The 25,371-nt window shown below is 53.5% G+C and overlaps 1 protein-coding gene across 1 annotated transcript in view; it reads right to left on the bottom strand.

Annotated features, from left to right (window-relative positions):
- The window catches only part of LOC133362177 (adhesion G protein-coupled receptor L3-like), a gene marked incomplete at its 5' end in the record, with an annotated part of 41,956 nt that extends 16,588 nt beyond the window's left edge, over positions 1-25,368 (bottom strand). The window contains 12 exons of the mRNA XM_061581129.1: positions 3,487-3,563; positions 4,674-4,740; positions 6,610-6,830; positions 7,351-7,560; positions 8,531-8,600; positions 8,703-8,809; positions 9,523-9,626; positions 13,143-13,277; positions 19,011-19,173; positions 19,547-19,650; positions 22,413-22,980; positions 25,273-25,368. Coding sequence (XP_061437113.1) covers positions 3,487-3,563; positions 4,674-4,740; positions 6,610-6,830; positions 7,351-7,560; positions 8,531-8,600; positions 8,703-8,809; positions 9,523-9,626; positions 13,143-13,277; positions 19,011-19,173; positions 19,547-19,650; positions 22,413-22,980; positions 25,273-25,368 — 1,922 coding nt within the window. The remainder of the gene's footprint in view (positions 1-3,486; positions 3,564-4,673; positions 4,741-6,609; positions 6,831-7,350; positions 7,561-8,530; positions 8,601-8,702; positions 8,810-9,522; positions 9,627-13,142; positions 13,278-19,010; positions 19,174-19,546; positions 19,651-22,412; positions 22,981-25,272) is intronic.
- Between the last annotated feature and the right edge of the window lie 3 nt (positions 25,369-25,371).

Raw genomic sequence — 25,371 nt, forward strand, 5'->3', positions numbered from 1 at the left:
GAAAACAGAGGCGCCTTTGTCTAAATCACAACCACAGAAAGCCAGGAATCATCACTGATTGTGTGTTCAGGAATTCCGAGCTAGTTAGAACACGTGCACAGGGGGGGAGCTGATGTAAACAACCCTGCGCGTCTGGATGTGAGGGGGCCTTTGACCTGAAAGTAAGAATAACACTCCCAGAGCAGAAGGTTGGATGACCACAGTGAGACGAGAATAAGAGTGGTGTATATCTCTCAAGGAGGCAGACCCAGCTGAACAACAAGGCTGCGGGGTCACCAGAAGTTCGCATTCGCCTAGTTAAGACAAAAAGCTCAATTATTCTGTATTGCTATTAAAGTAACGTTAAAGTCGGAATTTAACAACAGGGTAGGCTAAAGTTATCGATATTCACACCCACTCCAATTAAACCAGGCCACAAGTTACGCCTACTGAACCATCACCATTATTAAGTCAATATGAAATGTTATTTCCATACTTCAATACTTTCTATACAATTCGACCCGAAGCATATGACAATCAGAACCTTCCTAAGTCAAAATTGAATCGCACCCAGACAGGAGCGAATAGTCAATATAAGGTTGAAGAGGGAAGGAAATCAAGAGCACGGCGAACTGCAAACGTAAGCAAAAAGCCGGGAACAACACCAGCCCAGCAACAGCGAGTGGGGCTTCGACAGGCCATAAAGTAGAATAATAACTCCCGGGGTCAGGGGACACAAGAAGAAGCAGGCAGACAAAAACCAGAACTGACTCCAAGGTTCAACCGCCCTCACCTACTCAGGGGTGACGGAAATTAATGAGGCCTTGAATTAACGGCAGGCAACAACAACGGCGAGCAGAGATAGGGTGGGGCAAAGACTGCGGGCTATGGAATGCAACTTCGTGTCAGTAAAGCCCTGACAAACAAGTTAAGTTAAAGACATCACAATACATAATATCGCACATAACATCAATGTTAACGCTATTCACCGTAAACTATATTCCGCTTATATAACCATCCAGGCACCAAGGAATACGAATTCCTAGGATCAAGAAACTTACCCCTTAACCTAAGATATCGGAAATAAATTAATAGTAATAAGTATATGCATGAAAGACAAAAGTAAAACTTATGGAAAAGCCAGGATAACGGGATGAATCACCACCAGGTCGAATATAAATACATAATAAAAAAAAAAACAATGTTAAACCCAGGGTCGGAGAGAAAGGGAGATCCCGGCCGTCTTTGTATCCCCGCAGCGCGGGATAGGAGTGTGTGTACGCTCGGGGAAACACCTACACTTGGGTCGGGAACCACGATGGGAAACGACAGACCTTAGGTTACATACAGAATCATAACTGTGAAATAGTAAGGGACAAATGTTAACTTAAAACTTTTAACCATTTCTTTGTGCGCCGGGTCGGAGAGAGTGTTGCCCCTCCCCCCAGGTTGTGCAACACGAACAAAGACGCCTATGAGACGATTTGTAACGTCTGTGTTTTGGGTTCATGAAGAAGGCCAGACAAGAGATAAATTGCACCCAGACAGAGAGACGACTTCGAGACAATTTGTAACATCTGGTTGTTTGCTCGTGGGTTTTATGGAGGGAGTTGACAACGGAATATACCGTCAGTGATGCACACAAGGACATACGGACACACACATGGACACACCTGCCTACGGACAGATCCTGACACAGCAAAAATCGGAAGCCCCGCCTTGTGGGCGGGATCCAGGGGGATTTTTCAGCATAAAGGAACGGATCCTGAACATTGGAAACCAGTGCGACGGGAGGGTCCACTCAGAAGCTCGACCGGGAGGGTCGACTCAGGAACGAGTGCGACCAGAGCGGGTCCACTCAGGAGTGCGACCAGAGAGTCGACTCAGGAGCGAGGGCGACCAGCGGGTCGACCCAGGAGCGAGCTCGACCGGGAGGGTCGACTCAGGAGCGAGCTGCGACCAGCGGGTCGGCTCGACTCATCTTCAGCTCGTCAATCTCTGCTGCCGCCGGAGATCTCCGCTGCCGCCGGTGGTGAGCGTCGCGACTTGGCGACGATCCAGCGCTGCACGCTACGAGCGAGTTGTGGGCGCCACCTACCGACCGGGTTCCGAACTGCGACAGCGTATCAACAGCCATCCGAGCAATTCACCACGGTGACAGGGGAGCGCCTGATACGTATGACGCGCACCGCCCCCTCACCACACGACCACCAGGCGTCTGTTTGACATAAAGAATCGACTCCGAACACTGACTATTCAAGACAACTCTTACCACTCAAACACACTCGAACCCATAAGTCATCCGTGGCTGGGAAGGCATCACAACGAGACCGAGTGGTGGCCATCCGTCGTATAAGAGTATTCTTAATTTTTATCTTTAATATTTAGTGGGCTGTACTCTTAATCGCATAAATTCCCAACAGATCCATCAATACGAACTGATTCTTGGCACCTCCTTCCGCCGAGCCACGCTCACGTGGGGAGTGGTGGCCCACCGGATCCTTATCAGGTGATCTGGTCCCCAATTAGTAAACTTGGTATAAGATAACGATCTTCGGAAAAGGAGCACCGTCGCAGGCCTTACTCCGAGCCGTTCTGCTGTCAGATAACCTGCCGATGTATCTGTTGAGATTGGTGCCTTTAAGAATAGTAACTGTTTTGATTGTGTTTTTTTTTTTCGCCGTATAATCTTTCAAGTATCCTTCAGTCATAATCGCCGCACGTACTCGCATCCTCTACAGAATATTCAACTGTCCCGTGACCCAAGGTGTTAACAACGTGATAAGGGTTGCGTATGATCAATAAGGAGTGCGGTACTGCGTGAACAATATTGAGTATAATCATTCATTAACGTTAAGGTTTTCTTAGCATAGTATTTGCATGTTTTAACGACTCTCTCTCTCACTAACAACCATCGCGTTATGCGGGATCCATGTGCCGTTGTCAAAGTGAAATCAGACAATCGTTGATGATACTGTATTGATGCCGTGTTGACGTTCCGGGATTGAGAGTTCGCATATTATATCATAGTTAAGGTTGAATTAGTAATAAATTGATTAATACAGAAGTGGTTGTGTGATTCTTTCCTGAAATCTATGCATAAGATCTGCTTCTGCGTTGAGATTTGAACTTGGTGACCTTAATAAACACACTAATACATACTCAGTAAATGTTAAAGCGATAACGGGGTGAACCGGGGTCTGGTTATCATAACGACTTGCGTTATCATAATTACACCCACTCGCATAATTAATACGATTACCTCTCGAATTGACATAATTAAAATGTGCGTAATTACATAAATTAACATATTTCCGGATAATTACACATTTGGCCAAATTTCATTTAATTATTATTATTTCCACTGAATATTCATAACCCACATATACAACATAATAATTTCACCCACGCACGCATACAGCATAACAAATTTTCATACCCAACATATACAACACCCCCCCCCCCTAGCCACACCCCCCCCCCACACCCGGCGGCCACCCCACTCACTTGATGTTCTCGAGCGTGAGTGGCGCCGAATGCTGCACCATCTTGTACACAGTCATCAGCAGGAACACGGAGTTCACCTGTGACAACACACGCGCACCACGCGTACACACGAGTCAACGAGTCCACAAGACGTTTCTTTTAGGGTTAGATTACGTGAACTATTTTTCGTGGCGATCAAACATGGCCGCGGCCGATTTCCCCTTCCGCGCCTTTTTTTTGTAAGCGCCAAATTTCCTGTCGTTTGTTTGCAAACAACAGCGACCCACGTGTGGCCACTTGCTCAGTCAGTCTCGCTTAGTAAGATATTAATTTTGTGAGTGTAGTAGTCATACCCCTCCCCCCTCATTCAAGCCGTAATTTAGAGAGCGAAAGCGCTGAGTACGTAAATCGCTAACATAAGAACCCGTTATTCTCTTCTCGCATCATTCATACGATGATGCGGTGAAGTAAACGTTCATACGATATTACGGTGAATGCTTCCAAAAACAATACTGTACCCAAATATTACTGTTAACTTACTTTCAATGTAAACATGAATTGCTCGTACGAATATTCTCTCTCTCAGAATCGACCGACTGATGTAGCAGACGAAACAATCATCTGGTTGAACGATTCTAAACCTTGACGCGGCAATGTTAGTTTACTCTGTTTTTCAAGGTCTTCTCAGTGTTATTCAATGTTGTTACATTTAGTTTACTATTACACTCTGAATTCTATGGCATAATTAACTATTTTTGTGCTTAAAAATCTTTAAAAAACTATATTTATATGCAGTTCGTAGGAGTCTGGAACGGATTAATCGTATTTACATACAATCCAATAGGGAAGTTAGGTTCAAGTCACGACCAAACCGGGTTGCAACCAAAGTTATGGAATGAATTATGGTCGTGACCAGAGGTTCTACTGTAAGGTGGAAAAGAAGTTCAACACACGTACGTATATACTGGCGTCGGTGTGGCAATCAGAGGTGCTTGCCTGCAATTTGGACTTTAGAACTGGACGGGCTTTTGTCACGAGACGATTTCGGGAATTCACGCCCAATACGAACGTGGGAATCGCATCAGATTCAGCACGGGACCTCTCGCAGATGCGTACGTCGAGCAGCAGACACAGCGACACGTCTCGCTGGCGGGAGAACGACGCCGCACCTCCCGTCCCCCGGCACAACGCGCACCCACGGTACTCACGAGGATGATGGTGGCCACGGGCGCAAGGAAACTCCAGATGAAATGATTGTCAGTCCTGAGCCAACAGCTGCAAGAGAGGACAAACGATCGCCCGGTTAGCCTGACAGGCCGGGATCGCGCATTCACGTGTCTGCTTTCATTCGCCAGCATCTGGTAACATTTGCCACCGTTCAGTAGCGCTTGAGCCCCCATCTGGTAACATTGGGGGAGATTTGTGACATTTGTTGTATGTGAGGACATTCCCTGCATCTGGTCAGACCGGGCGCCAGCCGGCAACACCGGGCTCCGGTTAGTAAGCCCGGGCATCAGGTGTCAACACCAGGTGTGAACCGGCAACGCCGAGCTCTGGTTAGCAAGCCCCGGGCATCAGGTGTCAACACCAGGTGTGAACCGGCAACACCGAGCTCCGGTTAGCAAGCCCGGGTGTCAGGTGTCAACACCAGGTGTGAACCGGCAACGCCGAGCTCCGGTTAGCAAGCCCCGGGTGCCAGGTGTCAACACCAGGTGTGAACCGGCAACGCCGAGCTCCGGTTAGCAAGCCCCGGGTGTCAGGTGTCAACACCAGGTGTGAACCGGCAACGCCGAGCTCCGGTTAGCAAGCCCCGGGTGCCAGGTGTCAACACCAGGTGTGAACCGGCAACACCGAGCTCCGGTTAGCAAGCCCGGGTGTCAGGTGTCAACACCAGGTGTGAACCGGCAACACCGAGTTCCGGTTAGCAAGCCCTGGGTGTCAGGTGTCAACACCAGGTGTGAACTGGCAACACCGAGCTCCGGTTAGCAAGCCCCGGGCGCCAGGTGTCAACACCAGGTATGAACCGGCAACACCGAGATCCGGTTAGCAAGCCCGGGGCGCCAGGTGTCAACACCAGGTGTGAACTGGCAACACCGAGCTCCGGTTAGCAAGCCCCGGGCGCCAGGTGTCAACACCAGGTGTGAACTGGCAACACTGAGCTCCAGTTAGTAAGCCCGGGTGGTGTCAGGTGTCAACACCAGGTGTGAACTGTCAACACCGAGCTCCGGTTAGCAAGCCCCGGGCGCCAGGTGTCAACACCAGGTATGAACCGGCAACACCGAGATCCGGTTAGCAAGCCCGGGGCGCCAGGTGTCAACACCAGGTGTGAACTGGCAACACCGAGCTCCAGTTAGCAAGCCCCGGGCGCCAGGTGTCAACACCAGGTGTGAACTGGCAACACTGAGCTCCAGTTAGCAAGCCCCGGGTGTCAGGTGTCAACACCAGGTGTGAACTGGCAACACTGAGCTCCGGTTAGCAAGCCCCGGGTGTCAGGTGTCAACACCAGGTGTGAACTGGCAACACTGAGCTCCAGTTAGCAAGCCCCGGGCGCCAGGTGTCAACACCAGGTGTGAACTGGCAACACTGAGCTCCAGTTAGCAAGCCCCGGGTGTCAGGTGTCAACACCAGGTGGGAACTGGCAACACCGAGCTCCGGTTAGCAAGCCCCGGGCGCCAGGTGTCAACACCAGGTGTGAACTGGCAACACTGAGCTCCAGTTAGCAAGCCCCGGGTGTCAGGTGTCAACACCAGGTGTGAACTGGCAACACCGAGCTCCGGTTAGCAAGCCCCGGGCGCCAGGTGTCAACACCAGGTGTGAACTGGCAACACTGAGCTCCAGTTAGCAAGCCCCGGGTGTCAGGTGTCAACACCAGGTGTGAACTGGCAACACCGAGCTCCGGTTAGCAAGCCCCGGGCGCCAGGTGTCAACACCAGGTGTGAACTGGCAACACTGAGCTCCAGTTAGCAAGCCCCGGGTGTCAGGTGTCAACACCAGGTGTGAACTGGCAACACTGAGCTCCGGTTAGCAAGCCCCGGGTGTCAGGTGTCAACACCAGGTGTGAACCGGCAACGCCGAGCTCCGGTTAGCAAGCCCCGGGCGCCAGCGGGCGGCGGAGAGGGTTGACGGGAGGGCGTGGTGACTGACGCGCGCTCGGTGCCGTAGCCCGTGTAGTCGACGGCGAGGGAGGCGGCGACGAGGGCGAGCGGCAGGCCGTAGCCCAGCAGGTAGAAGTACTTGCGGCGCGAGCGGCGCCCCTCGAACACCTCCACCAGCATGAGGTAGAGCTGCAGCCCCTCCAGGAACATCCACGCAAACGCCGCCAGGAACAGCAGGTGCAGCAGCGCCGCCAGCACGGAGCACGCCACCTGTGGAGTTGCCGTTACGCAGAATGTGAGTCTTTATTCGGACGTGGAGGGAGAAATCCGATGAGCCAAGAAGCTGTTTGATGACAGATGTCCACCGGTAGGGGGGTCACGGGGGTCAGCGAAACAACACGAGGCATGTGAGTGGGTGGGTACGTGAGCGAGTGGGTGGGTTAGCGTGTGAGTGGGTGGGTTAGCGTATCAGTGGTTGTGCGCGTGAGTGGGTGGGTGGGTTAGCGTGTGAGTGGGTGGGTTAGCGTATCAGTGGTTGTGCGCGTGAGTGGGTGGGTGGGTTAGCGAGTGAGTGGGTGGGTGGGTTAGCGTGCGAGTGGGTGGGTGGCTACGTGAGTGCGTGAGTGCGTGAGCGGATGAAAGAGCGCCAGTGCGAGAAGACGGGTGGTTGAGCGGGCGAGACACACGGAGACAGATAGAGGTAGATCGAGTGGGCGAGCGAGTGGGTGAGAGGACAGGCGAGTGGGCGAGTGAGTGGATGGAGAAGACAAGTTGGTGGGAGCGGGCGCACCGTGTACTGAGTCTTGTTGATGCCCACAAGGAACAGCAGCTGGGCAAGCAGCAGGCTGAGGCACAGGTTCTTGTGGACGGTGTTGCGGTCACTCTGGAGGCCGCTGAAGAAGCAGAAGGTGAAGGTGGCCACGGCGAGGCACACGAGCGACACCAGCACGCCCGCCCACGTGATCACCAGCAGCAGCAGCTCGTGGGCGCGGTGCCCGTACTGGCGGCACGGGACGCAGGCACGGGACACACGGGGGAGGCGTGAGGGCGCGTGGGCAGGTGTACGCACGCATCAGGGACTTCTTTCGCCAAGTGCGAAGCCGACGTGAACAGGTTCTTAAAGACATTAGTTGTCAATTGAGATTTAGATCTAAAAAGGTGGACAAGTGACAAAGACAAAGATCCCCCCGTCCGTATAGACCTTAACAGACTGTACTCATTTAAGGCTGAGTTGACCTAGGGGAGGCCCGGGACCGGTTCAGATAATCGTCACTGGTGTTAGCCGTGAGCGGGAATCGAACTCGGGTCGCCAGGTACGTAGCGCAGCGCGCTAACCGCTACACTACCGCTCCCCATTACATTCACACACGCACTCACACACACTCACACGCACACACACGCACTCACTCACACATGCACGCACTCACTCACACACGCACTCACACACACGCACGCACACGCACTCACACACTCACACACACACGCACTCACACACGCACTCACTCACACACGCACTCACACACGCACTCACATACGCACACACACGCACTCACACACACACGCATGCACTCACACACGCACGCTCACACACATGCACGCACTCACACACGCACACACACACAAGATACTAAGATTACCCGTGTAGCCTTAGCAGACTGGTGGGGCAAGTGCTGTTAGCGAGTAACACCTATGAAGGCTGGCACAGCACACGATGGGGTGGGTGGCCAGCACCACGCCCGGCTAGCTTTGTCTCCCAAGTGGCACAATGTTGACACACCGCAATAGTCACTCACTTGAGGCCGAATCGATTGAGATAATTAGTTGGTGGTCGTGAGTAGCGCAGTGCCCTAACCGCTGGGCCACCGCTCCCCCACAACATAAACATTACCACTATCAAATCAACTACCACCACCTCATCCAAATTGACCACCACCAACATCACCACCATCACCTCCCGAATCTCACCGCACCTTCACGTCGCTCCTCGCCATGAGCACAGCGAAGTTGTTGAGGTGGCTGCAGGAGCAGGTAGTGTGCGTGCTGTTGGTGTGCGTGCTGTCGGTGTGCGTGCTGTCGGTGTGCGTGCTGTCGGTGTGCGTGCTGTCGGTGTGCGTGCTGTCGGTGTGCGTGCTGTCGGTATACGTGCTGTTGGTGTGCGTGCTGTCGCAGCCGTGGCTCCACCAGTCGCCCCTCGTGGTGTGGGATGAGCAGTTCCAGACGCAGCAGCTGCGGCTGAAGTGGTCAGACGTCTGGGGGGGTACGGGGAGGAGGAGGACGGTGACCAACTCGTCATTCAAGCAAGGAGTGGATGCTGGGGATATTGGCCTTGCTGAGGACTTCTGTGTCAGGGATTCTGTCTTGCCACTTGATCCTCAGCAGTTTCCTCAGACAGCTCAAGTGGAGATGATTCAATTTCTTGGCATGGCGCTGGTAGACTGTCCAGGCTTTGCACCCATACAGAAGAGTTGGTAAGACAACAGCCCGGTAGACCTTCAGTTTTGTCTCCTGCTTGATGCCAGCCCTTTCCCATACCGAGTCACGTAGACGCCCAAAGGCTGCACTGGCCTTGACAATCCTGATGTTAACTTCATCATCTATGTTCACAGCGCGAGACAGAGTACTACCAAGGTAAGTAAACTTGTCAACGGCTGAAAGCTTTTGCCCATTCACAAACATGGTGGGCTCAGTGTAGGGTTTCCCAGGAGCAGGTTGGTACAGGACTTCAGTCTTTCGGTAAAGTCACGTATAAATATAAAACAATAAATTAAATAAGATGAGCGACAGCCGGGCGAAGGCGATGATGGACGAGGTGGGCGAGGAGTGCCGCGCAGACGGAGCGGACGAGACGAGTTGACGTGCGTGGGCGAGGTGGGGTTGCGGGCATTGCGACCATTCGATTAATATCTCACACGGGGGAAGGGAGGGGGAGGGCAGTGAGGGAGGCAGGGGGGTGATGGCTCACCCATTGTGCGATTTGGTTCACCCAGGCGGAAGTGCAGTTGCTTAAATCGGGACCTCGTGCAGACCAGGCTCCTGTGATGGCATCGCAGGTGTAGAGCGCCGTGCCTGGCGTGCGCACACAAAGACAAAGATCCCCCGTGTGGACAGACGTTGCTGGGCCAAGTGCTGTTAGCGAGCGCCTATGAGAGACGGCGCGGCACGCGATGGGGTAGGTGGCCATCCACCACGGCCGGCCGCCTTCGTGTCTTCGGCGATGTTGTTTACGAAGCGCACCGTGTTACTATTAAGCTGCTAAACACAAACATTAGTTTAGCAGGTGCCCACTGAGCTGTGTGGCTCTTTGTCCAGAAGTAACCTGGCAACAAGTGATAGCTCAACGAAGTGGATTATCGCGCGGAAATCCATAGCGGCGGCCAAACACTCTAAACGCGTGGCGGCGTCGATTCTAAATGTGGAGGGAAAAACCGGAGGACCCGGAGAAAAATCCACGCGACCACGGGGAGTGAAACATGCAAGCGTCAAATCCACACGCGCCAGGGTTGGGATCGAACCCATGACTACCAGGCGAGGTAGTGAACGTCGAGACCACGGGAGCGGCGGCACAGCGGTTAGCGCGCCGTGTCAGCCTTGATAAGCGCTCGCCAAAGGCGGCCTGCTTGAAGCCGTTTGTGCAAAAGAGCTTCGTGGCCTCATCGGATTTTCTCCGGGATGAACAGAGACTCCGATTACGAAAGATGATGATTCTGCGTGGCAATCGGTTAGCACGCACGCGCAGCGATCATCTGGTCTGGAGTGATATCTAAACTGGCAATGGGTGACTACCAACCTTCACCAATGTCCACTGACCAGCGTGGTGCAGTATGGTCAAACCAACATAGTGTGTCGGTCATGGGAGTTGTTCATCCAGCAGTGGATTGAGAAAGGCCTGTACATTATTATTATAGCTACGATATGATACAATGACACGTAGCAGGCTTTCGCGACCCGTATCATTCATAATAAACGTTTTTGGGTTAGATCGCGTTATTAATGTGTTGCAACCCTCCACCACCCGACACGGCCAATTGGTAAAAAAGTATCACGTTGACAAAAGACAAATAGTTCACTACTTTAGCCCACCGGTGTGTTGAAGAGTGAATCCACAACATTTACAATTTTTCAGTAGCACGACGTTTCGCTGGTAATTACATCATCCAGCATCATCGGGAGATTTCCTAGAATTGTGAAGCCCTCCACTTGGCTTAAATAGAGCAGCAGCAGCAGCAGGATGACGTCATCATTTAACCCATTCAGGTGCAGTGATTTGAGGCGGGGGGGGGGGTATTGTAATTATATACTAGATGAGTAATCAGTCAATTGTTATGATTCCTCTATAAGGAGTTGTAATGTGTATTATATAACTGAACCAAATCACCATACCCAATCAGGTGCAGAAATAAGTGGTGGCGGAGGTGGGGGAGGGTGTTATTGTGATTATATACTACGTTAGTAATCTGTTAATTAGTAAATTACTAACAGAAGTTGCATATCGGATTAATTGTTTATGTGGCAGATGCTATACTGGACAGACGGGACAAAACATCAGCGTAAGACTAGAAGAACACAAAATAAATCGCCACCGTTTGTCTCCCCAGTGGCGATGTTCACACACCACACATGTTCAATCTTCATTTTGGAGCTAATTTTGGAAAGAACCAAAGAATACCACACATGTTACTCGTTTGAGGCCGAGTCGACCTAGGGGAGGCCCAGGACCAGTTCAAATAATCGTCACAGGTGGTGGCAGTGAGTAGGAATCGAACTCGGGTCACCGGGTTCGTAGCGCAGCACGCTAACCACTACACTACCGCTCCCCACACACACACACACGCGCGCGCATCCATAGGTACACACACACGCGCTTGCTGCAGACACACACAACTTTGCGTACGGCAGTAAACGACTGAAATATTAAACCAATGCTTCGCGAAGAACACCTTAGACCTGCAACACATTTGTGTTTTACTTTCCCCGTGGAGGATTGGGGGGGGTGCGTCACATGAGCAGGCACACTGCGTGACGCTTCCGCATACGGGTCACATGACAGAGATGTGACGTCACAGCTCAATTGCCGTGCAAAATCTCTGCATTATTGCGCCCCCCCCCCCTCACCAAAAAAAATACAAAAGTCTATTTTTATCATTTGTTCATGGTGTACAGTCTGGAAAGTACCCACATGGCAAATTTCAAGTTTGTTGCATGTCGGGAAGTACGCTAAACTTTTGAACAGACACACATATCCACAAATTTCCCTTTTATATATAGATTACAATTACAATTCCTTATAGGGGGAAACACATACTAATTAACTGATTACTAACGTAGTATATCATTACAATAACCCCTCCCCCACCTCCGCCACCTCTGATTTCTGCACCTGATTGGGTACGGTGATTGGGTCTAGTTATTAAATGATACACATGTAGGGTCTTCCTCCTGGACACACCGGGTATTTAGATTCACACGGAGACCAGGTCTTTGCTCAGGGCTGCTCGCCGTTTATTTTCTTCCTCTCTCCACACTTCCACCCGACGCGACCCCACGTGAGCTCCCGTCCACGCCTCCCTCCTTCCTCCCTCTCTCCCGAAGCTACTTTTTCTCAACCATCCTGAACACCTCCTCTGTCGGCCAGGGTCTCTGGGGAGGTCTGGACCATGTACCCAAAGCAGCCATACATACACACACACGCTCACATGAAACCACATTGGGGCTCCGCAAGCCTCTCCTCAGCGTGCCTAGCAAGGCGATGTTGAATAATCCTTGCCAGGACCTTTCACGGCACACTGAGGAGTGAGATGCCCCTGTAGTTGTTACAGTCTGTGCGGTCCCCCTTCTTAAAGAGGGGGACCACCAGGACATCCTTCCAATCCTGCGGAACCCGTCCAGTGGTCCAGACTGTTGTTATGATGTCATATAGGGCAGTCATGCTCACACACTCAGAAACTCAAACACCTTCGCACCGTTACCTCCACTCCCCCTCACACACTGTGAGGAGCGCCCCACGCACTTCACTTGTGCTCATCAAAGACAAAGATCCCCCGTAAAACCTTCAACACACTGTTGGGGCAAGTGCTGTTAGCGAGCAGCACCTATGATGGCCGGCGCAGCGTACGAGGGGGTGCTGTGGCCAACACCACCACGCCCGGATCTTTCACGCTCACACTTTCACCCACTCACACACGCACACACTCCCACTCTCCTCTCCCCCCCTCTCTCTCCTCCTCTCTCTCCTCGCCTCCCGCTCTCTCCCCGGCTCTTCGTTTTCCGTCCCTCTTCCCGTGCTCGCCCCTCGTTGGGTCTCCGCGGTGCTCCACTACATCCCCCCCCCCCCCCCCCGTGAAGAAAAATCAGCCGTCCCGGCTGCCAACGTGATGTCAGAGAAGAGGGGGAGAAAAAAAAATGAAATAACATTTTTCGAGCGACCCCTACGACCAGCAGCCAACAACACAACAAGCAGAACAATAACGCGTAGCACAAGAAGGTAGGATAACCACAAGGGACCAGATGGCCCGTGCAGAGGCCCCCCACTCCATGACCCGTCGTGCGGAGGGTGCAGGAAGGGTGCTCAACAGAACAAGCGACTCCTGGGCCTCGTCCCCGAGGCTGGTCCGCCTCCTGGAGTCAGAGCCTGGTCCTGCGGTGGCGTTTCGGTGCGGCGAGACCGCTCCCCCTTGGGTAGGGGCGCAGGCGTGTCCGTGGGGACTAGGTGCTGCGATCCTGCGGGTGGAGCACGGAGAAGATGCACCCTGACGCACTGCCTCACGACACCCGCGACCCGGCTCGTCGGACACATCAGGGGATGATTCAGCGGAACAAAGCACGTATCTCATTATATCTCCTTTGCTGGTGTAGAGGAGTAATATGGGGACGTGACGTCGTGCGCGCTGGGCGGTGCGATGACGCCATGTCTCCTAGTGGTACTTAAGGGGGACCCCGTGGGAGCCCGGGATGGAGAGAGGTTGAAGAGACAGCCGGGGGTAGAGCTCAGGGAGTCTGGAGAGAAGCCGACTCAAGTTGTGGAAGGTGCTGCTCTCCCCGGTCGGTCGGTGTTGGCTGATCCCCCGATCCGACTCGAGGCAGAGAGCCCAAGAGCTAGCCGAGCTAGGGACAGACAGAACCAGTGTAGGTAACCTACCCCTGGTAGAAGTTGTCAACAACCCCTATTAATAAACCAGCACAAGCCCTTACAAGAAGACCTGCCTGCGCGTCGTCATTTGCACCTCAACACCAGGACCAAAATATAGTAATAGGGTTTTTCCCCCCTTTTTTCTGGCAACAAAACTGAAACCTTCTTAGAAGGAATCAGGTCCGCATTAACCGCAAGACTTGTGGTAAAAATGCAACAAAAAACACACTGATAATATATGCATTGTCCTTGAAACTGATTGGTCCACACCAAGCCATCTCAAGGACAATGCATATATTATCAGTGTGTTTTTTGCTTGCATTTTGACCACCAGTATTGTGGTGAATGCGGACATGATTCCTTGCAAAAAGGTTTCAGTCTTGTAGCCAGAAAAAATCCTATTATCAAGGCACGTACCTCTTCAACCGAGAGGGCTGCACAATCCGACGGTGCCGGCCGAATTGGATGCGCACGCACTACGGCCTCCGGACCTCTAAAACCTCAACTGGACCCTGCCACGGCCGATATCGTTTACAGGACGTCCCCAGGGGCACCTGCGGGCAATGCAGCCAGGCCTTATCACCGATTCAAGAGCCGAATGGCTCACAGGGCTATACCTAATAAATGAACTTTGAATTTTGAACCAACCTCCGGACCCCCGGGGCACCGTCAGCCTCTCACTTGCCGCTTGCCGGCTGGCCGAGTTACTTTCCGGGGCCTCCTGCGACCTGTTGAGACGCAACCCGCATGGGGGCGGGCATCGCGGATCCTTCACCGGATGAGCCAAAGCCAGAGGTCGCAACCAGGTACCCGACACCCTACCCGATACCCGGCTACCCGTACCCAAGCGGGTACGGGTAGCCGTTTGCGACCCTGGTGCGGCCAGGTACGGGTAGGCCGCGAGTCACTGGTGAGTAACCGTTTGTCACTCATTTCGGGTAGGGTACGGGTAGGCCGTGAGTCACTGGTGAGTAACCGTTTGTCACTCATTTCACGTAGGGTACGGGTACGGGTAGAGCGTGAGTCACTGGTAAGTAACTGTTTGTCACTCATTTCGCGTAGGGTACGGGTAGGCCGTGAGTCACTGGTGAGTAACCGTGATTTAAAGCTTTCGTGACTGCAGGGATTCATCTTCTTGGTTCTTTCGGTAAAGTCACGTAGAAGGGAAGTAATAAAATAATAAAAATAAAACATAAAATAATTTTATTATGTTTTATTTTTATTATTTTATTATTTCCCTTCTACGTGACTTTACCGAAAGAACCAAGAAGATGGTGAGTAACCGTTTGTCACTAATTTCGGGTAGGGTACGGGTAGGCTGTGAGTCACTGGTGAATAACCGTTTGTCACTCATTTCGCGTAGGGTACGGGTACGGGTAGGGAACGGCTACCCGTACCCGGCCGGGTACGGGTACCCATTTGCGACCCTGGTGCGGCCGGGTACGGGTAAGGAATCAAAACCCGTTTGCAACCTCTGGCCAAAGCCTAATTGGACGTGCATCGGGGACTCCGGTTCCCTCCCGTACGTAAAAATAAGGGGGAGAATCCCGTGGAGGCACGAGGTGCCAACCTGTACGCCGCGAATATCCCTGAGACGTGCAGGTCCAAATCAGACTGGGACGTGTCCACCTGGTGACATAGCATAGACGTAAGGGTGTGATGCAATCACTCTACCATCCCATCGGTTTGAGTTTGGTAGGGGGACGTCCTGATTTCCCCCGTGCCCCAGGAGGTGGCAGACCTCCTTGAGCAACCTGGAGGAAAAATGTCGGCCCTGGTCAGTCAAGAGTTGCTCGGGGGGGCTCCCTTGTCCAACACGTAGTCACGCACAAAGGCATCGGCTACGGACGTGGCCAACTGATCTGGCAAGGCCCATGCCATAGGCCAACGGGTGAGATACTCAACCCCGACCAGGAGATAGTTATGGCCTCTTTTTGAAACCGGGAAGGGGCCCAGGGTGTCGAAAGCCCGTTGACCCGTCTGCAGCGGGGACACATCCTGCCGAACCGGCGGCTTATGACGGGCAGTCCTGGCAACCTTTTACCAAAAGTGCCACGTCATCCTCCATACCCGGCCAATAGCAGTCTTCTGAAACCCCAAGTGCATCACTTTACCGTGAACAACCCGGCTAAGCTTCCCGCGGAGGACCGTGGGCAAGACGACACAATACCTCTGGGATTCTGCGTCCCACTGAATGAGGAGGACCGTACAGGAGGGTCAATAACGGAGCCCTCGCAACAGACTTAGGGGTCGGCCACGCGCGCACGCACTCAGTTTTGTTGGGATCGGTAGCCACCCCTGATGGGCTCACGACGTGACCCAAGCACTTAACCGACGATTGCAGGAAATGGCATTTTTGGGGATTAACATTGAGGTTAGCGGCCCACACCTTAATGAAGACCGACCGCAACTGTTGTAGGTGTCCCTCGAACGTCCGGCTGAAAACGATGACATCATCCAAGTATGTGAGGCACGAGTCCCATTGAAGACCCGCTAAGAGCATCTCCATAAGATGCTGAAAAGTGGCCGGGGCGGAATGGAAACCCATCGGGAGGCAGTTAAAATGGTGTCGGAAGTGGCCGTTTTGGGCTTAGAGTCCTCATCCAACGGCAGCTGCCAGAACCCCGACAACCAGTCCAGAGTTGAGCGCCCAGCGACAGTGTGGCCGATGCGAACAGCTGGCCGAGTTCGCCGAGCTGGGCGGCTGGGGAGCACCACCGGCCGCCTCCTGTGCTGTCAGCAGCGGCGCAGAAGGCCGCATCTCCAGTGTCCCCGACTCCGTCGATGGCGTCGTCTTCGTCCGAAAGCACCGCTGGTACGTTCTTCCTCTTAGCAGTCGCTTTTGACACGATGCCAGCTAATGTTTATGTCCCTGTTGCGAAGGTTCGACGGCCACTTCCGACATCAATTGTAGAGTCTTCATGCTGGACACCCCGGGTATTTAGATCCACGCGGAGACCAGGTCTTCGCTCAGGGCTGCTTGCCGTTTATTCTTTCTTTCTCTCTCCACAGTTCTCACCCGACACGACCCCTCGCTAGCTCCCGTCCACATCTCCCTCCTTCCTCCCTCTCTCCTGAAGCTACCACGCTCCATCTCCACTCCCACCTCCTTCCTCCCTCTCTCCCAAAGATGACGCCATCTGGTCCAACCCCTGGATCACTGCTACACTACAGTCAGTAGAGCCTACCACGCAATCCCCCGAGCAGCACTGGGACACTCTGACCATGCCATGGTCCACCTGATTCCTGCATACAGGCACAAACTAAAGCTCTGTAAACCTGCTGTGAGGACATCGAATCAGTGGACCAGTGAGGCTATGGAGAATCTGCAGGCGTGCTTGGACTGTACTGACTGGGATATGTTCACGACTGCTACCAATAGCCTGGATGAACTCACAGAGGCTGTGACGTCGTACATCAGCTTCTGTGAGGATTGCTGTATTCCAACAAGCACCAAGGTGAACTTCAACAACAACAACAAGCCCTGGTTCTCAGCAAAGCTCAGAAGGTTGAGGTTGGAGAAGGAGGAAGCGTTTAGGAGTGGGGATAGAGACAGATTCAAAGAGTCGAAGAAAAGGTTTAGCAAGGCGGTGAGAGAGGCTAAACGACTGTACTCAGAGAGACTAAAACACCAGTTCTCTGCTAACGACTCTGCTTCTGTCTGGAGAGGGCTCAGGCAGATCACCAACTACAAGCCCAGAGCCCCCCACACCACTAACGACTCCCGCCTAGCCAACGACCTGAACGAGTTCTACTGCAGATTTGAAAGACAATTGGACTGTCCTGAACTACCCCTTCCCACCCAAGAGGCCCCTATCCCACCCCACACTACAGAGACAACTATCTCCATTCAGGAGGGAGAAGTTAAAAAAACTTTTCAAGAGGCAGAACCCACACAAAGCAGCTGGGCCGGACTCTGTCTCTCCAGCGACCCTCAAGCACTGCGCTGACCAGCTGTCTCTGGTGTTCACCAACATCTTCAACGCCTCACTGGAGACACGCCATGTACCAGCCTGTCTCAAGTCCTCCACCATCATCCCTGTGCCCATAAAGCCAAGGCCAACAGGACTTAATGATTACGGATCCGTCGCCCTAACCTCTGTGGTAATGAAGTCTTTTGAGAGCCTGGTGCTGGCACACCTCAAAGCCATCACAGACCCTCTCCTGGACCCCCTGCAGTTTGCCTACAGAGCCAACAGGTCTGTGGATGACGCAGTTAACATGGCCTTCCACTTCACCCTACAGCACCTGGACTCCACCATCATCGCTGCCCTGCTTCAGGACAAGCTCTCCCTGCTGAACGTGCCCGACTCCACCTGCAGGTGGATCACAGACCTCCTGTCTGACAGGAAGCAGTGCGTTAGGCTGGGAACACAAGTCTCCGACTCCCGGTCCATCAGCACCGGATCTCCTCAGGGCTGCGTCCTTCCCCCTGTGCTCTTCACCCTGTACACCAACAGCTGCACCTCCAGTCACCCCTCCGTCAAACTCTTGAAGTTTGCGGACGACACCACCATCATTGGGCTCATCTCTGGTGGGGATGAGTCTGACTATAGGTGGGAGCTTTAGAAAGAAGGCTGCTGTCTCTGGTGTAGGCCGACACAGACTGAGACAGCGAGACAAAGGGGGGCGAGTAGGGGGGGGATACAGAAAGAGAGACTGAGACAGCAGGAGATAGACAACCGGAGAGAGATAGACAAAGAGGCACAAAGAGATAAAGATACAGAGAGAGGGTGACAGAGAAAAACAGACAGGCAGAGAGAGGTCTACAGACATAAGACCATGAGACACAAAAACGGAGACCGAGGGGACAGGGGGCAGAGAAAGCGACACACACAGACACACACACACAGACACACACACACATACACACACAGACACACACACAGACACACACAGACACACACACACATACACACACACACATACACACACATACACACACACCACCTCTCATACACACAGACACACACACAGACACACACACACGCAGACACACACAGACACACACACACACACACAGACAAATAGAAAGAAAGATGGAGCTACAGCCATCGGGAGACATGAGAGAAACACACACGCAGATAGAGACACTGAGACAGAGGAAAATGTGGGAGACAGAGACACGGACACAGACGGAGATGTGAGGGAAACACACACGCAGATAGAGACATTGATACAGAGGGAGACAGAGGGAGACAGAGGGAGACAGAGGGAGACGTGAGAGACAGAGACACAGATAGAGACTCGGAGACAGAGGGAGACCGAGGGAGACGGAGGGAGACGGAGGGAGTCGAGCGGAGGCGGCAGGCGGGCAGACTCACCAACGGCGCCTGCAGGACAGGGCCTCTCCGCCGTCTTGCCCCGCAGCAGCTGGGGCCACTGGACGGCGTGGGCGAGCGTGGGGGGACAGGACGTGGGCACGCTGGTGCTGCCCTGGCCACCGTCAGCGGGCGCCACGTCTCCCGGTGTCACGTCGGTCGTGTCCTGCGGTGGAGACGCGCCATTGAAGAGTCGAGCGCAAGTGTTGTAAGTTGAACCTCTTTCGCACCGTACGGAGCCAACCGTGCCGATCGGAGATGCAGTGCGCCAACCATCACGCCACCGCTCGCCACCACTACCATGTTTTTACACTCCGCGCCAGGTACTTATTTGAGGCTGATTCGATCTGGGAAAGGAGTCCCAGGACCGGTTCAAATAATCGTCACCGGTGTTGGCCGTGAGCGGGAATCAAACTCGGGTCGCCGGGTTTGTAGCGCAGCGTAGCGCTAGCCGCTACACCACTGCTCCCCACCACCATCACCACCACCACCACTACTGCCAACACTATTACTGCTACCACCACCACCACCACCGTTACCTGAGGCAGTTGCGTAGGGATGGGCGGCACCATTGCCACGTGGCTCCGCGGAGGACTTGCGGTGCTGCCTCCGCCGGAAGGCCCTATCGTCGAACTCTCGTGCACTGCATTGTGGGAAACACAAAGAACAACGGCCATATTGAGGACACGGGCGCAACCAACTGACATTTACACAATCGACGGTTGGCTACATGCGGCGCGAAAACAGTTCAACGCACAAACATTCACAACCCAAGAGCAGCGGCACAGAGCTCCCAAATGTCCTGGATTGGACGAACGTCAGAGGTCGCAACCGGGTACCCGATACCCGTACCCTACCCGATACCCGGCTACTCGTACCCGGCCGGGTACGGGTACGGGTAGCCGTTTGCAACCCTGGTGCGGCCAGGTACGTGTACGGGTAGGCCGTGAGTCACTGGTGAGTCACCGTTTGTCACTCATTTCGCGTAGGGTACGGGTAGGCCGTAAGTCACCGGTGAGTAACCGCTTGTCACTAATTTCGGGTAGGGTACGGGTAGGCCGTGAGTCACTGGTGAGTAACCGTTTGTCACTCATTTCGCGTAGGGTACGGGTACGGGTAGGCCGTAAGTCACTGGTGAGTAACCATTTGTCACTCATTTCGCGTAGGGTACGGGTAGGCCGTGAGTCACTGGTGAATAACCGTTTGTCACTCGTTTCGGGTAGGGTACGGGTACAGGTAGGATACGGCTACCTGTACCCGGCCGGGTACGGGTACGGGTACCCATTTGCGACCCTGGTACGGCCGGGTACGGGTACGGGTAAGGAATCAAAACCCGTTTGCGACCTCTGACGAAGGTTCCCGGTTTCAGGAAGGGCATCCCCGGTGTCCCGAAGAGTTCAAAGTTTGTGCCGCTTCATAGTTCGACCCGTGGGGGGGGTCGGGGGGGGGCTACAAGGAGGACTTCTGACGCACCTCCGATTAGCGCAGTCGGCTACGTAGGGCGCGGAAGAAAGTTCCAACGTACGCACACATACTGCCCCGATCACTACCATCGAACAAAGTCGGTCACTGTGTGAAAAACAAGAACAGGTTTCACCCCTTTCTTGCAATCAAACAGGAGGTGTTCAGATGTTGAAACCCCAAATAGACGATGCCTTTTGCAAGGAATCAAGTCTGCAACAATCACCCACGGTACTTGTGGTAAACATGCAAACAAACGTGCTCTGATAACACTGTGTAACAATTTGTTTTTGTTCCTGGGTAGTAAGCGATATTTCCTAATTGCTTCTGCCTAAAAGTACAGAAAATGGCTATTATTCCCAACAAACTTTGCTTTTGTGACCAGGACAGTGGTATTTTTAAATTTACCTATTTTCCAGAACATTCCAGATAAAGTTGGGTGAGGGGCGGTGGCCGGGGGGGCGAGGAGGGGAGACGAGAGGGTGGGGAGGAATGAATGACTGGGGAATCTGTCGCGCACCGAGGGCCGAACAGGACTTCAAACACCTCAGTCCATCCTGTCACTGCAAGGTTGTAATGAAACGAACGTACTGTAAGTGGTCATGTTGAAAAGGTGTGGAGCTAGGTTTTACCCCGAATTTAAACAAAACTACTAAACTACTTTTTTATTTTACCAGGTAAGGCCCCACTGAGCTATGTAGTTCTTGTTCAGAAGCGACCTGGATATCACAAATGATAGCTCAACCAAGTGGCTCATCGTCACGTGGAGATTTATAGCAGCCAAACACTCTGAACGCGTTGATGTTGATTCTAAATGTGGAGGGAAACACCAAAGAACACGAAGAAGAATCCACACGACCAGAGAGAACACGCAAACTCCAAATATACAGCAGACATCAGGGTTGATTTCGAACCCATGCCCCAATTTAAGAGTTTTACTCTTACGAGGTCACCCTGAGTGAAGTTGCTGCACACAGAAAACAAGACGAGGCGGTGATGGGAGCGACTTGAGAGCGTTGCGTCGTTTAACGATTAGTGCCACGAAAAAAAACTGCCCACGGCGATGGATAACAATCGTCTGTAGTTGGCCTCATGCGGCTGTGTGCCTTGTGAAGTGAAGCCACAGGCCACAGATGGGTCCTACCTCTGGTTCAAAAGGTATTCCTACCCTCTGGTCAGTTTTGAACGAGCAGCTGGATTTAATCACTCACTCTGAATGGAATTACACTGTCCTGTGCGATAGACTTGTCCCCGCCATAGGAAGGTGGAATTCCCACCGCTGGCTCAGGGTTGTGAGCGGGAGATGAGCGCCAATGCCTCAACGCTCTTTCTGAGCAAGAAAATCACTTTTGAGTCGTTGTGACGAATGTGAATGCAATAGCGAGTGTCTGTTGACAACCAACTAAACTCCCTTCTCTATGCTTGCAAATTGTGCTCCGCTCTAATGGAACATCTCTCTCCGTGGTGAGATGTTAACTACCTCGCCTGGTATACAGGAGGTCGTGGGTTCGGTCCCGAACCTGACAACTGCTGTTGTATATTTGGGGTTTGTGTGTCTCTCTCTCTCTCCGTGGTGAGATGTCAACTACCTCACCTGGTATTCGATGGGTAGGTCGCTATGTTGGGCCAAAGTGTGTCCCCGTACTCCCGCCTCTCAAAGGAGTCTGGCTAGTGTGGAAGAGTAGGCCAAGTACCCTCTCTAGAGCTCCCTCGAGTAGAATCCCTTCCATCAGCAGTGACATGAGCAAGCAAATTTATTTTTATTCTCACCACCATTATTATTGTTGTGATAATTCCATCGACACCGCCGTAGGACTGCGAGACACAGCGGGACTCTTGACTGCAATCCCACCGCTACGCTACCGCTCCCCACCACCCACCCTTCTACACCCCCCCCCACTCCTCCAACCCACCCCCACGCCGCCGCCTCACCCTTCCGCTCACCTGTAGTGGGATCCAGCGGGCCGAAGTGCAGCGTGTAGCGCAGCACGTGGTGGTTGTTCCACACGTAGAGGGCGCCGTCGCGCGGGTTGTACTGCACCGACGTGATGAACTGGAACGGGTTGGGGAACGGGATGGAGACGCGCGCATCCCGTCGCGAGTTGGTGTCGTACACGTAATCGATGCGGTCGCTCGTCCCCCCCCCCACCCCTCCTCCTCCTGCGGTGCCGTTCGCCGCTCCGTCGCCGTCATCCTCGTAAGTGGAGCGCAGGACGTAGAGGACGCCGCACGCCATGAAGGCGTCGGAGGCCGAGCGCTTGTCGTAGGCCGTCTCAAAGGAGGCCTCGACGCGCAGCGTGTACGGGTTCAAGCGGCTCACCACCACGCGCCCCTCGTTCTGTTCCGTGGCGTAGATGACCCACAGGCCGTTCTCGTCGGCCGCCAGGTCCATGTCGGACTTGCCGCCCCAGCGGTAGGGCGACGTGTCGTAGTAGTTGGCGTTGGGGACGACCGCCTCGCCGCTCTTGACACGCGTGCCCAGGTCGAACTTGACGATTCTGCGCGTTCGCTCCTGCGAGGGGGAGGTCAGGTGAGCGTGTGTGTGTGTGGCGGAGAGGTGGGTGTGTGTGTGAGGGAGAGGGGGTGGGGAGAGGGGGTGGGGAGAGGAAAGGTGAGAGTGAGAGGGGGGGAGAGGAGAGTGGGAGTGTGTGCGTGTGTGAGTGGGTGAAGGTGTGAGCGTGAAAGATCCGGGCGTGGTGGTGTTGGCCACAGCACCCCCTCGTACGCTGCGCCGGCCATCATAGGTGCTGCTCGCTAACAGCACTTGCCCCAACAGTGTGTTGAAGGCTTTACGGGGATCTTTGTCTTTGATGAGCACAAGTGAAGTGCGTGGGGCGCTCCTCACAGTGTGTGAGGGGGAGTGGAGGTGAAGGTGTGAAGGTGTTTGAGTGTCTGAGCGTGTGAGCGTGTGTGTGTATGTATGGCTGCTTTGGGTACGCGGTCCAGACCTCCCCAGAGACCCTGGCTGACAGAGGAGGTGTTCAAGATGGTTGAGAAAAAGCGACAGGCTCACTCTCATCAGCTACAGCATCCCACGTCAGAGAATGAGAAGGCTTACCGCAGCCTTTGCTCGTAGGTTCGGAGAGCCGTGAGGCGCTGCAATGATGGGTGGTGATCGCGGGTTGCTGAGGAAATGAGATCTGCCTCAATGGCCCGCGAACACAATTCGGTATTTAACTCCATCAAAAAGTAACCTGCAGCGCCACACCTATTACCATCACTAGGGGAAAGAACGATGATCCAATCTCAGACCCCCAGGAACAGGTTTGCAGATTTGCTGAGCATTTCTGAGGTCCTGGGGGAGGGGGAATCCCTCAGCCTGGAAAACATCATGGCACAAAGTGGGGATGACCCTGCTGAGGCTGCGGTGCCTCATATATTGGAGGAGGAATTCACCCCCTGTGAGTGGCTGGCTGAGGTGCCATCCGTTGAGGAAGTACTGAAGGCGATCCAGAGTCTGAGACCAGGAAAGGCACAGATCATCTCCCAAGCGAAATGCTTAGGGAGGGTGGCGTTTGTGCACAGACTACCCTATATGACATCATAACAACAGTCTGGACCACTGGACGGATTCCGCAGGATTGGAAGGATGCCCTGGTGGTCCCCCTCTTTAAGAAGGGGGACCGCACAGACTGTAACAACTACAGGGGCATCTCACTCCTCAGTGTGCCGGGAAAGGTCTTGGCAAGAATTATTCAACATCGCCTTGCTAGGCACGCTGAGGAGAGGCTTGCGGAGCCCCAATGTGGTTTCATGAAAGGGCGGTCCTACACAGAAGCCATATTTTCTGTCCGTCTACTACAGCAGAAGTGTAGGGAATTCCAACAAGACCTACATCTCTGCTTCATTCACCTGGTCAAGGCCTATGATACCATCAGTAGGCCTGGGCTCTGGGTTGTTCTTCGTGCTTTCGGAGTCCCTGACCCTCTGCTCATGCTCATTAAGGACCTTCATGATGGTGAGCTGGCCCGGGTAAAACTACGTGGCCAGGAGTCAGAGCCATTCCCTGTACACCTTGGGGTGCGACAGGGATGTCCTCTGGCTCCAACATGATTTAACATCTATTTCGACCACGTAGTTCGTGAAGCCTTCAGTAGCTGTACCGGAGGAATTTCCAACTGGTACAGATACAATGGGAGGCTGATCGATGCCCGGGTGCGGTCAAGAGATGGCTCCCTATTGGTCAACCATGTTATGTATGCCGATGCTCTGGTGATTGCTGCTCACTCAGAGGTGGAGTTGGAGGCACTGCTGCTGAACCTGGAACTTGCCACTAAGAGGTGGGGCCTTACCATCAGCCCCACCAAAACTAAGCACCTGCCTGGGTATTTTGTACCATCGGACAATCCACTCCCACAACTCACAATCGGTGATGCGGCAGTTGTGTAGAGAGTGGAGAGTTTCCCATACCTGGCCAGTGTGCTCATGACCGGCTCCAGCTTAACAGCAGAGGTCTCACTCCTAATCAGTCGAGCGCCATTATCTTTTCATCGGCTGCATTACGCTGTGTGGAAGCTACCTGGTCTCTCGCTCCACATGAAGCTTCAGGTCTTGTCGGCCGCGGTAATTTCCTCCCTTCTCTACGCTTGCGAAACGTGCACCCCCCTAATGGAACATCTTCGCCGGTTAGAAACATTTAGGCTCCCTATTGGTCAACCACGTTATGTATGCCAACGACCTGGCAATTGCAGCTCACCACACAAAGTGGCTTATCACGTGGCGACGTAACAGCAGCCAATCGCTCTAAACGTGCATGGATTCTAAATCAGGTGGCCAACATCTCTCCGCCGCGCCGGGCACCGACCTTGTTGAAGAACATGGCTCCATCGTACACCACGAAGCCCGTGCCGTCCACTCGGTGCGGCAGCTGGTAGTTGGTGAGCGGCAGCCCGGCCGCCATGTC

Source organism: Lethenteron reissneri, unplaced genomic scaffold (assembly GCF_015708825.2).
Source record: "Lethenteron reissneri isolate LAM-NWPU_2019-01 unplaced genomic scaffold, ASM1570882v1 scaffold_1396, whole genome shotgun sequence".
In the NCBI taxonomy this organism is placed as follows: Eukaryota; Metazoa; Chordata; class Hyperoartia; order Petromyzontiformes; family Petromyzontidae; genus Lethenteron; species Lethenteron reissneri.